General features: G+C 50.3%; 5 protein-coding genes across 5 annotated transcripts; 1 reads left to right on the top strand and 4 right to left on the bottom strand.

The window, feature by feature from the left end:
* Positions 1-573: 573 nt before the first annotated feature.
* N7506_002884 (sugar transporter family protein) lies at positions 574-2,189 on the bottom strand (the record flags this gene model as incomplete). Its single annotated transcript, XM_056952179.1, has 3 exons — positions 574-1,224; positions 1,287-1,961; positions 2,016-2,189. 3 exons carry the CDS (start codon positions 2,187-2,189, stop codon positions 574-576), a joined length of 1,500 nt encoding a protein of 499 aa, XP_056813871.1.
* A 2,072-nt stretch (positions 2,190-4,261) lies between these two features.
* Positions 4,262-5,073, bottom strand: N7506_002883 (putative glutamine-serine rich protein MS8; the record flags this gene model as incomplete). The annotated part of the gene is made up of 4 exons (XM_056952178.1): positions 4,262-4,373; positions 4,439-4,667; positions 4,724-4,841; positions 4,939-5,073. The coding sequence occupies 4 exons, from the start codon at positions 5,071-5,073 to the stop codon at positions 4,262-4,264; spliced, it is 594 nt and encodes a 197-aa protein (XP_056813870.1).
* A 998-nt stretch (positions 5,074-6,071) lies between these two features.
* N7506_002882 (uncharacterized protein) lies at positions 6,072-7,151 on the bottom strand (the record flags this gene model as incomplete). Its single annotated transcript, XM_056952177.1, has 1 exon — positions 6,072-7,151. One exon carries the CDS (start codon positions 7,149-7,151, stop codon positions 6,072-6,074), a length of 1,080 nt encoding a protein of 359 aa, XP_056813869.1.
* A 364-nt stretch (positions 7,152-7,515) lies between these two features.
* On the top strand, positions 7,516-10,175 carry N7506_002881 (putative APSES transcription factor (MbpA); the record flags this gene model as incomplete). The annotated part of the gene is made up of 3 exons (XM_056952176.1): positions 7,516-7,731; positions 7,788-9,444; positions 9,496-10,175. 3 exons carry the CDS (start codon positions 7,516-7,518, stop codon positions 10,173-10,175), a joined length of 2,553 nt encoding a protein of 850 aa, XP_056813868.1.
* Positions 10,176-10,543: 368 nt separating this feature from the next.
* N7506_002880 (uncharacterized protein) lies at positions 10,544-12,124 on the bottom strand (the record flags this gene model as incomplete). The annotated part of the gene is made up of 3 exons (XM_056952175.1): positions 10,544-11,353; positions 11,412-11,830; positions 11,875-12,124. 3 exons carry the CDS (start codon positions 12,122-12,124, stop codon positions 10,544-10,546), a joined length of 1,479 nt encoding a protein of 492 aa, XP_056813867.1.
* Between the last annotated feature and the right edge of the window lie 636 nt (positions 12,125-12,760).

The following is a 12,760-nucleotide window of genomic DNA, read 5'->3' as shown; positions in this document are numbered from 1 at the left end:
CTAGGCAGTCAAAAGTCCTGTATCTATGTGATTTCAATCCCAACTGTATTGAGCGCGTAGAGGTACTTGTGATTTAGGCTAATATCTTATAAGCAATCTCACTGCCTGCTTTCCCCCTCTCTTTACACTCTCCGCAATATGTGAGACCTCGGGACTTACACTTGAATGCAGTAGGTAAGTTTGGTTTGATTCCAATCTTCCTCCTCTCAAAAGAACATGAAGATACACTTCAACCCAAAGACAGGCCTACGTGCCTGGGTGACCGCAATCAATTTCGGACCCTCGTGAAAACAATCTCGATATACCCAAGCGCTATTATATGGCCCCAGCTAACAATTCTCGACTCATCTGCAGCAACCTCTCCTTAAACATTGTCGAGCTCGTGGATGGTAGTAGAATAAACCAGAAATCGCATTTTTCAGGAACTAGCAAGGCATATCTACCACCAATATATCGTTGGTCTACCATGAAAGGCGATATCTCACATGCCCTAACCAACTTCAAATTTCACCAAAGCTATCGTTAGTTGTGGGTATCAGATATCATATTCCGCCATCCATCCCCCTTGCACACCTAAGAAACATGCGAAGCGCGCGCCTTCTCCGCATCATCCCCATATGCCACCTTCGAATCAATACCACGATGAGCAGCGACCTCTTGTAGATCAGCATCATGCTCAGCATCAAAGTTCCGACCCAACCTCTCTGGTCCCGCCAGCGTGATCAAAATAACGTATGCAAACACACAACCCATGAAAATACAAATGACCTTGCCATACTCATACCGGTGCGCAGCCTCCTCAGTCGGAGGCAGCGGGAATCTTTCACCAATGGTGGATTCGATCGTGGAGCTAGCTGAAGATACCAGGTTTCCAAGCTGGTATGCGGTGCCAACGGCAAAGGTACGGATGGAGCCTGGGGACAGCTCCATCAGGTGAATGGGGATCACACCCCATGCACCTTGCACCATGAACTGCTCGAAGTAGGCTGCAGCAATGACGTTCTTGTTTTGGACGAAAGTGTAGGGGTAGAGGAGTGCGCCGCCGACGATGCTAATTACGATGATTGAGAAGCGGCGGCCGAAGATTTGACTTGCCCAGCCGCAGAGTGTGCCACCTGACAAAGCACCTAGATTTGCGACCACCTGTGTAACGGTGACTGCGTTCTTGGAGAAATTGAATTGGTTTTCCAACATTGTTGGGTAGAGATCTTGGGATCCGTGGGACTGGTTTGTATATCAGTATAGTCCCAAATTGCGAGTGAAATGTTTATAGTCAGTTTACATACCATGAAGTTGAACCCGGCCATCAGGAGAACCAAGTAGATGAGAATAAGCCAATGACGCTGAAGTGCGACCTTGCCCTCTGACAAGAACGAGGCTGCGACACCACCGCGCATCTCTTGGCGCGCTTCCTGGCGCCGACGGAACGTTTCGGTCTCGCCTAGGAACAGCCGGAAGATGATAATCAGGACCGGCGGGCAGGCCGCAAACCAGTACAACGGCCGCCAGCCATGTGGAGTTGTGTCCACCAGGGCACGCGCAAAGGCCGTTGCAAGCAGGTATCCAAAAGCATAACCCTGCTGCAAGAGTCCTGAGATGATACCACGTGCTGCGGGAGGACAATCTTCCAACGCTGTGGCAGCCGCATTACCATAGAGACCACCCATGGCGATTCCAAACAAGGCGCGACAGGCCAGGAATTGCTTATAGGTCTGACAGAAACCAGCTCCGAGTTCTAATACGACGAACAGAAGCTGGTTGACGATGAAGGGCCACTTGCGGCCCCATCGATCTGAGGCAATTCCAAAAGTGATGGCGCCTACCGATCGAAGCATCAGTACTAGGGTGATACCCCATGTGATGTCGGTAACGGATTTATCAAAGGCTTTAGCAAGTTGAGATGTTGTCAGAGAGACCGTGAAGAAGTCGAAGGAATCCCACGACCATCCTAGGAAGGCAACCTGGAGTTTGGTTAGCCAAGACATTTGCCGTCAGCCCTATAAGGATCGACATACGGTGAAGTTGAGCCACTGAGTTCGGTTGAGAAGCGTCAGGGCCTTGAAAGGATTTGGCGCAGGGTTCATAGGAGGCACCAGGGAAGTAAAACGCGTGGCGATGTAGCGGCCGATGCTCATATGCTCCTCGACATCGGGCGAGGATGCCACATGTTGAGGCGCTTCGTCCGCCATGGCAGTTTCCAAGGCTCAATAGAATATGCTCGAGGACTGCTTCGGTGTAGGTGTATTTGAGCTCAGCGGGAGGGTAAGAAAGAGTAAGATCTGATGGATCATAAGGGGGCCAGGACAGCTAAATACGGCGGGGGTCCGAATCCGGCACAGAATAAGAAATCATCCGAATGACCCGTCCACCGACGTCTGTGGACGAGACCCCCGCCGACGAACAAGGATGGCTTCCTTTCCATTCGCCGGTCCTCTGTCCGTAGTGTTCCAGTTGCCGATCCCAGCACGCTTTGGGCATAGAGTCTCCCCAGAAAACGTGAGTCCCCGTGGGGTCGCAAATGACCCTTTGAGTTTTTTGGTTCTTTATTTTTCCCAAGACAAAAGTTTGTTTGCAATGCCCTGGTACGGAGTACGGAGTACGATGCGGTGAATCCATGTAAGGAACCCGCCATAATATGAGAGTTAAGACAAAGACGGAAGGCTGGGCGCGACAGCTGAACATTGGTCCGCGCAGACAATTCCAGCCATTTCTGAGCCCTTGCATTTCATATCCCTCACCCATGCAGCTTGCAGTTTTAGCGACTCTCAATACTCCATACTCCGTATCTTGTGGAACATTCAGACTCCAGATCTGCTCCAGACCGTGGGGAATATCCCCGGACCCCACAAAAACCCAAACCCACCACGTCAAGCCTCGGTATGCGAAATATCTCCCTTTGGCTCAGTCAGTAATTGGCCCCCTGAAACGTGGTAAACCCTGACCATGCTATCCATGGATACCACGATGACACGCACCAAAAACCACCTACCACACCTCGGCTGCGCCCATTAAGCTTCATCCCGATACTCGGCGGTCCGGGGTAGAAGCTTGGCGCTTCAATCAAGACTTCCATTTGGCTTTGGTGGCTTAGTGGATTTTCGGACTGTCGCCGACCGTGCAACCAGACCCCGACCGCAAACCCGAAGGCAAGACACGCCGAGCACCTCTCATACGTGGAATCAGTGGGAGCTGATGGTCTCTGCATCGCTAGCAACCAAATGCCCCACAATGCCCCGTAGAGCACCCAGCGCTAAAGCAAAGAACCGAAATTATCTCCGCGGTCCGCGGAGCTAATTCAATGCGTGTGAGATGCAGTTAACTTGCTTGTCCCGCCGCTTGGCGCTCACATTCAACGTATTCCGTAGAAAACGCTGGATTTAAACCTACGACAAGATCCGAAATCCGGCATCGTTCTTGGCGACGGTGCCAATAAATGCCACGCCATTGGCAGAAAAGCTTCTTATGTCTGCCCGAACGCTCGGACGTGCGCGTCATCTGGGCTGAATTTCTGTTTGCTGCGTTGATTTTACTATTGGTCCTCCGTTCAGCCCATATCGCCACTACCGCTGTGAAGTTACCGCTGAACGCTGACGGCCCTTTAGTTTCGGCGTCGAGGACTGGCCGGGATCGGCGTTGGTGGATCTTGGTTTCATTTGCCGGAGGCCTTGGCCTATTGTCGTGCACTGTCCCGATTTCCCCGCGAAGCCTATTTACTCGTGCGGCTGGTTAGTTTCGGGAATTTTGAGGATGCAGGTGGCCGAGAATCTGTTGCTCCTCACGCTTCCAGCGTTTAGGACCAGCAAAGATGTGAGAATGATAATAATCCTCTGTAGACTTTTGGACACCTTGGCCAAGGTGTCTTACAGATAGCAGTGTGAGTGATATCTAGGCAAACCTTGGAATTGGATATACGTGATCTTCACTAAACATTGTAACTTCCCAATCTGTGTGTTGTGTATTCCGCACTTCCGAGGTTTCCGCGGCTACTTTTGTGACCAAAGCATTCTTAATACACATATTTCTACTGAAATCCTAATTCCAAAATGAGTTCGAATTGAAGATAATAATGTCATTAAGAATACATGAACACGTAACACAGACATGATACATCGGGGCTTTGATACCGCTCGACAGCCCCGTGGGGGTTGTTACCAAGTGGATACAGGTCGAGATATCACAAGAAGGGTATACATAACACGAAGCAAAGAGGTGAGAAGGAAACCCGCTAGTCTTTCAAGCCATCAAGCTTCGAGGTCTCGATTTAGTCGCTGTCAGAGCTCGAACTCGAGCTGCTGGAAGAGGAGCCCTTGCGCTTGTGCTTCTTTTCCTTCTTATGCTTCTTGTCTTTCTTGTGCTTCTTGTGTTCCTTACCACTGCAGCGAAGAAGTTAGTCATAAGAACCCCGAGAAATACTCCATGACATATAAGAAAGACTCACAGTTTGTTGGTCGCCATGTTCATACCAACTGCTCCCAGCACAGCACCACCCGCGGTACCGAGCAAACCATGGCTCATCTTGTTACCCATGAAGCCGCCAGCGGCACCACCGAGCAGCGTTGATCCAAGACCCCTATCTCCCTCTTGTCCTGGGGCACCAGGGGGCCCTGCTGATGCTGTGGCGGCGCTCCGCCATAGTATGAAGAGCTCTCGCCGCCTCCCTGGTGTTGCTGTGGGGGATAAGGTGAGTGGCCTCGGTCCTGGGGAGGTTGCCCGTATCCTGGACCGGACTGGTATTGGCCCTGCTGGTACGGGTCATGTCGAGGGGGTTGACCGTATCCGGGACCCTGTTGGCCATAAGGGGGTGCCTGGCCATATTGAGGTTGACCGTAGCCTTGTTGACCCTGCAGATCAGATGTTAGCATCGATCTGTATATTCGATACGAATACGAGACGAGTGTCGGGATTGTGAAGTGACAACTCAACACGAGAAAGACTGACCTCTGGGGGATAGTAGCCCTGCTGGGGTTGAGGAGAGTGGCCCTGAGGAGGGTAGTGGCCTTGGCCCTGCTGATCATAGTAACCGCCGCTGTTACCAGTGTACTGGTTCTGCGGGGGACCTCCGTAATGCGACATGATGAGTGGGTCTGTTGAGTAAGTGCTGTGTATTCTAGGTTGGAGTATGTCTGTTGAGCACAGTTTTAGGAGATTAATAGGGAAAGTGAGATCTGGAGGCTGCGCTGACCATAAATACGGCATCTGCGGGACCCGCGGGGCTGAGCGGGATGAGAGCACCGCCTCATATTTGGCAGTCTTGGATCGACAGCACAGCCCTCCTGTCATTTTAAATTGTGGCTCGGTTCATTCCTCAGCTGTGCAACTGGATATGTCGTCAATGATGACCTGTTTGTGTGAATCGTTTGACTGGTGTTTATCTCCCCTACTCAAGTTGTACGGGCCACCGCTCATGCCCTTCAGAACTTTGGTGTAAGAACCGAAAATAGCTCAAGTCTAGAGCTGTCATGAAAATTGATTTCCATGGGAAAGAAAATATTAAGGTTAACAAACAAGAAACCACTTGGTACCTGGAGGAAATTGGCGATGGAATGAAAGGTAGGGCTTGTCAACATTGCACCATATTGCCACATTTTTAAGTATTGTTTACTAAAAGACTACCTACAAACAGGAACAGAGGTTCATACACCACTCACACTCACACTCACACTCACACTCACACATAGTTGAATGGTTCATCGAAGGCCAATCACCGCCAAGAGTCCCCGCAATCGACTCCCGAGGTCCTGCAAGAAGCCGAAGAGCATTCCCGATTCGGTATAGGATATTTATAGCATTTCCAACGTTTGCTGCAGTTCAAGGTAGCCTTGCGGCTGTGAACTTGCGAGCGATCAGCTCCTGGCTCTATCACGCACGTAATCTGACCAACTGGTCAACCTACCATATCGCTGACTCTATCAAAGGCCACCTTGGTCACTTGTCTGCGTGGCTTTCATGCTCGTCTGCACTGGTTTCAATGAAGTCCTGGAGGTATGAGATTGGATGCTGGTATTGATAAACTAGCGTGAGGATCAGTCTTCACTTGATAGGCCTGTGAGATTTGTTATGGTAATGTACAATTATGTATTATCGTCGCGATCTATGCAACTTGCCTTGAGCTTTTTATGTCTTTTCTTCTCCTTCTCCTTGGGAAGACGCAAAAGGGCTTCTAAATTAACACTACTGTCCAGATCAATCGATAGGGATGGAACCTCCTTTGGTGAATCCCACACGAAGAGCCACTTTTTGGACACGGGGCTCCAGTATGGGCGAGGGATTAAAGAAGAAAGACGTCGCCAATGACGACGCATGAAGCGAGCCGTGATTTTATGTGGCCGCCCATTTGCCCATTCGTCAAAAGTCTCGCCTTTCTCAGGACCTTTTGCGAGAAAATTGAAGAGCGAAGCGTCATGCTCATGCCAGGAGCTAAGCTCTGACTTGCTTGAGCCCAACGCACTTGTGCCTGGGGTTCGCCTTTTGACAGGCTTCCATTGTATGGTCCCCGATATCAATCCATCGAGTTGTTTCACTTCTTGCTCTGGGATTGGCGGCATAAGACGGTGTAAGGTATCATTGTACCATTTCCTGCGAATGTTTCTTCGCCGCACGAGAGCGACTTCTTTCCCCCAAATATTGGTTTTAGGAATTGGCGGGGCGAGGACTTTGACCAAAGGCCTGATACGATTTGCCGTGACCACCGCATTCTGCAGGTGCGCTCGAGCAAGCGTCTCAATAATGACGGGGGGTTTCCACCCGTCCCCATAATCAACCGTTTGGGCGAGATATTCCTTTAAAGAGGCAGTGTCTTTCGGGAGGTGATCGTTCAATAGGTCTGATAGCAGTTCATGACGCCTCTTCCCCGTGCGACCGTATGATTGTAACAGCACTTTGTCGAGGGGCCGTTGAAAACCCTCATTAGCTCGCCGAAGATATGAACAGGTGTGTTTTGCTTCATGTGCCGCATGAGCCATTTGAGGACCAGCCTTCAGACGACGAGCGGAAACAGCACGATATCGCGAGATGACATAGTTGTGCATGTAGGTTCGGGCGACGGGATCAGGTAGGTAGGTGCATTCGCGCAGGGTGGCACGTAGTAATTGACGCCATTGGTTTGGTTGAGAGAAATCACTCATCCAATGTGAATATTGTGATCTGGTCATTGTCAACTTCGCTCCAAAAGGGAAGAAAGAAAAAAAGCGGCCCTAAAACGGAGAAACGCGAAAACCTTGGCGAAATGCGTGTCACGGGAACTCCGACGCGACCTCTTCACTTTACACCCCGCGACTTAATCCTTGAGCCTCGGATCTGACTTAGCTATTTTTGGTTTTTTTCTTTTGGTTCTTCTGATCTGACACATTTTTATCGGGTCAATCTTGGGCCTTGAATGGTATTTGATCTGGCCTGCGGTTTCCCTTCAGAGGGTTAGCCACGCGCCTCCTTGAGCTCGCGTCATTCCAATTGGCATTCGGCATCTGACCCTTGCTACTCACACTATTGGTCTCGTGAATTGTATTGGGAAATACCATGTCATACTCGCAGGGCAGTACAGGGTCCAACGGAATGGCCTACAATATGTTGAATGCTCCGATGAATGCCTCGCAATCCCTCTCGTCCACCCCTCGCGCAACACCGCCTTACCCCAACGGCCTCCCACGAACATCGAGCTTTGGAGGATATGGAGGGTCAAATGACTATGGGTCGGTATCACATCAGGAAGGAAACAAACCACAAATTTATCGAGTGAGTGACCCATCATTTCTATCCCCATAGCATGCCGCTGACCAGTGTCCGACCAGGCCGTTTACTCCGAGATCGCTGTTTATGAGATGGAAGTGAATGGCGTTGCTGTTATGAAACGCAGATCTGACTCTTGGCTCAACGCTACGCAAATCTTGAAAGTGGCCGGTGTTGCTAAAGCCCGACGAACAAAAACGCTCGAGAAAGAAATTGCATCCGGTGAACACGAGAAGGTCCAGGGCGGTTACGGAAAATACCAAGGAACCTGGGTCAATTACCAGCGGGGTGTGGATCTCTGTCGAGAGTACCACGTTGAAGACGCACTTCGGCCGTTGCTGGAGTACGATATTAACCCTGACGGCTCCGGATCTTTCGCCGAAGGAGCCATTGACACACCCACCAAAGAACAAGCCATGGCCGCCCAGCGCAAGCGCCTCTACAACGGCGGGGAGAACAGGAGCTCGTCGCAGCTGCAGCAGGGCACTTTCTTCCAAAACATTTCGCGCACCGCTGCCACCGCCGTGAATGCTCTCAGCAAAGCGCGCTTCGACTCACCTAGCTCCAACAGTCGCCGTCCCAGCATGATCCGCAAACCCTCACAACAAAACAGTAGCCAAGAATCCGGCCACCCCTTTAGCAGCCAGCAGAGCATGTACAGCATGTCCGACAGTGGATTTGGCAGTTTGCAGAACCGACTCCAAACCCACGATGATCATGAAGATCCCGCAGAACCTCCACGCAAGCGCATGCGCTCTACTTCACACCACGGCCCACCCATCGGCCTAAACCGCGAACCCTCTAACCTCTCCATGCACGAGCCGACCCCGACTGAACCTAATGACTCTTTCTACCAAGACATGGACATCCTACCTCCCCCTCTTGACGATGGCTCCAAGCGCGGTGTCGAGTCTTTGGCACCTGCTTCTACCCCCGAACGATTCCAGAAGATGAAATTGATCATGACACTCTTTCTCGATAAGCGGACGAAAGATTTCGCCAACCACCCTGCTCTGGTACAGCTGACAGGGGACGATCTTGAGATCCCTCTGGATGAGTACCGCAACAATGCGCTTCACTGGGCTGCGATGCTTGCACGCATGCCGCTTTTGAATGCGCTGGTAGCTAAAGGTGTGAGCATCTCGCGCGTCAATGGTGCCGGAGAAACAGCTCTTCAGAAGTCTGTCGGCACCCGCAACAATCTTGACTATCGAAGCTTCCCTCGCTTACTGCAGGTCCTTGCTCCAACGATTGATATGGTCGATTACAGTGGACGGACGATTCTGCATCACATCGCCATGATGGCTGCGACTGGTGGCGGTGGTCATGTCTCTGCAAAGCATTATCTGGAGGCTCTTCTCGAATTTATCGTGCGACACGGTGGCATTGTTTCCACTACCAATGGAGACCACGCGACAAACGGCACATCGAATGGTGACGTTATCTCGCTTGGCCGATTCATCTCAGAAATTGTGAATCTGCGCGACGATCAAGGCGACACAGCTCTAAACCTAGCTGGACGCGCACGCTCGGTCCTCGTCCCACAACTATTGGAAGTGGGCGCCGATCCTCACATCCCCAACCACACCGGTCTTCGACCTGCCGATTACGGTGTTGGCGTTGATATGGTTGACGGGAACTCCCAATCCCAGCAAACTGTCAACCGCAACGACACTTTTATTGATCAGCTTGCGAAGACGAAGAAGGAGATTCTCGAGGGTAAGCTCCTTTTTGACTTAACGTTTCTTGTCAAGCTAACATAGAATGCAGCGGCAATGTCTCAAATCAGCGCAATGGTTGAAGAAACATTAGGCGGAATCGACAGAGAGTTGGCGTCAACGTTGACACAGAAGCAGGAAAGCTTTGACCATTGGCATACCAAGATCCGGGAGTCTGCTAAGGCCCGACAGATCGAGCAGAAACAATATGATGACCTCAGACGGAAAGGATCTGAGCGAGTGGAGCTTGATCGGCGTATCAAGAATCTAGAGCGATCTTCCGAGGGCTTGTTGGCTATAGTGAAGAACACGCCAGGACTCGACGCGACTCAAACAGTCGTAGTGGGTGATGCCGATCGAGATTCTGGCGTGGACGTCCCTACATTCGAAACCCTGTTCCCCGAGAATTTCGACCCAGCAGCCGGATTCTCAGAACAGCAAACTGCCTTCCTGGCTACGCTACCAGCAACAGACGAACTCACCCGACAGGCCCAATGCTACAAGGAATTCAACGCAGGGATCCTTGCCGAAGTGGATGGCTTGAAAGCTAAGAACGCAGTTCTCGGCCAGAACTACCGTCGCATGGTGATGGCATGCACGGGCTGGACCGCTGAGAAAGTTGACGAAGCTGCCGAGGGCCTGACACAGTGCGTGAAGGAGCTGAATGATAACCCCGTTCCTGAAGATGAGGCTATTGAGATCTTGATGCGTGATCGTGGGCAGGATTGGTAGTCTGGTTTTGTCTTGTTCTCTGAGCGTTTGGCGGCTTGTTCGGTTGGCGTTGCTCTTGTTTGAATCTTGTACCATACAAATACCCAGGTGGCTTTTCACTTCATGTCCGTTGGTGCATGTCTTGTCATTTATGCGAAGAATACAATTCTTGTACACCCGAGCGTTTTAACTTCCCTCGTATCAACCGTAGGATTTTGTGGTTGGAACTGGAACACAGATCTAAGATTTGAAGTATCGTATCTCAGTTCCATGAGTACCATATCAGCATGAAGCCCCTGGGCATCTGGCGGTTTAAAGCAATTTGGTAACCTTTACTCAAGCTCATGGATAATACTGAATTGTTCATATCCTCCCAGGCGTTTTGCCATTCAATAAAGGAACCCGGATCTTTTTGCCACAAACCCTAGAGTACCGAAGGAAGCAGTGACCCCAGTAAAAACAATCAGGCCGCCAAAAATTGTTCCATATCCCATGCCCGACGGGTTGCCAGCCCATGGCCATTTCGAGTCGATCAAAGCCGAGCTAATGGGTCCACAAGCTATAGAGCCAAGCCCCCGGGAAGCTGTGAAAAGACCCAATACCAATCCCACTGGGGCCGTATCGTCCGCTTTTCTGACTGCCAGAACAATGCCGGGCCAGGTAGCACTAGAACTACCAGCGAAGACGCCGTACAAAAGAGCAAACACACATAGCGGCGGCAGTGAAATTGATAAACCCCATATCACAAAGACCCCAAGTAGAGTGCAGATAGTACTTATAAAGATCACATTCTCAACGCGCCAACGGTCGATGAAATGACCAATGAGTATAAATCCGATTATCGTCCCGGCGTTCAAAGAAGTCAAAGGAGCTGTAGAGCCGAAGCTGCTTCCATTGGCAACTACTCGTGAATAAGTTGGCAGGTAGAGGGAAGGCGCAAAATAACCAAGACTTTGAAGGAAGCTTCCAAGCTGGAAGATAATAAATGGTCGTGAACGGAGGAACTTGAAGCCGAGCTGTTGAGGTCTTGGTGCTTGAGCGGCACCAACTCGAATTCGTGGTTTGACAAAAGGTAGAAACGGGCACACGAGAAGTATCATGCCCACACACCAGGCCCACATGGTGACCTTGAAAGAAAACCGTGAGAGTGCCCAGCGTATCAGGAATGGGAAGATTGTGCCAGCCACACCACTTCCAGCCTTTCAATAATATGTCAGTGAAATCACTTCTCAATAGCGGACACTGGGAAGGTCATACCCAGCATACTCCATATGCAAAACCTTTCTTTTGAACAAACCATTCATCAATAAAGATTAGAACGGGGTAGTATAGCATGCATGCTCCGATGGGATATATGATGCCCTGAGTGACGATAAGTTGCCAAACTTGTGTAGCGAAAGATGATGATAAGAGCCCGACAACGGAAATAGTCAGTCCAGCTAAGTTGCTCATCCGACATAGGTGCGGCCATCGTTGAAGAATGAACAGGCTGATAGGCGATGCAAGATAAAGCACACCCTGGTTAGTCGTCAGCGTTGTGGATCTCTGAGAGCATAGTTTCCAAGGTTTACAGACCATGCAACATGACCCTACAACAGATACGCCGGAGGTGTTGTGAGAAAATGGCTCAGTTGACGTATAGTAGTCTTGTAAGACACCGAATGAAAAGGGGAAACCTATGGTTGTCAGCTAAGATCAAAACCACTGGAGCACAACATACCCCAAACCGCCATTTCTAGAACAAAGGAACCGAGTAAACATAGCCAGGCAGCTTTGCCATGGTCAACCGGGGGCAAAGAGAAGTCCTGGGCCCCAATAAATGCCTCGTTGGGAAGCTCATTCTGCTGAGTGTTTGTGCTGGGAAAACTCAACAGCTCTACACCAGATGATGTAACAATAGGTTGATTAGATTTAGCCGATTGAGAACAAGAACCCAATGTCTCGCCTGGATTGGAATGATCAATTTGCATTGTGATGTAACGAAGTTGAGATGGATTCAACGCAAAAAAACGCGGGGCTTTATGAACATAATGGCGGACTTTTCGAATGAAAAGGTCAGATCTGGGCCCTTTTCTCACTCGTTACAGGCGTTTATGCAGTGTCTTGGCATTGATTGTCCATTCAGCTGTGGAGGATGACCTCGGGAGCGCTGTGCCAAGTGCCAAATAACATCAAGAGTGGTTAAGGAACCCGCCAGATGTAAGTATAGCGGGGCCGATTACTCTGAGTAGTCTCCTAGTCCCTCGGGTTAGTTAGGGCAAGTCGTCGTTATTGGGTCGACGAGTGGGTCCCGATGTACAGGGAAAGGACACCGACACTTTGCAGTGTTTATGAGTGGCTCGTCGTTGGACACCCAGATCTTGAGTTCCAGATATCATCTTTAAGAGAAACCAAGAGCCAGAAAATGGTAACTCGAGCAAGGTAATTTACTATTGACCATGGAAGGTCGGTTTACTCGGCGATGTTGGAAGCGGCGATAGCGGCAGAGGTGAAACCAAAAATCCGGTGGAAGGAAAGCAGAAACCCCGGGAAATGAAAGAGTGCTTGGTATATTGTGGACTTTATGCATGTGGAATGTGATAAAATAATACAGAACGAAGTTTGCA

This window comes from Penicillium brevicompactum (assembly GCF_028827555.1).
Source record: "Penicillium brevicompactum strain IBT 35665 chromosome Unknown utg000002l_segment0_segment0, whole genome shotgun sequence".
Lineage (NCBI taxonomy): Eukaryota > Fungi > Ascomycota > Eurotiomycetes > Eurotiales > Aspergillaceae > Penicillium > Penicillium brevicompactum.
This window is presented reverse-complemented; position numbering and strand designations above follow the sequence as displayed.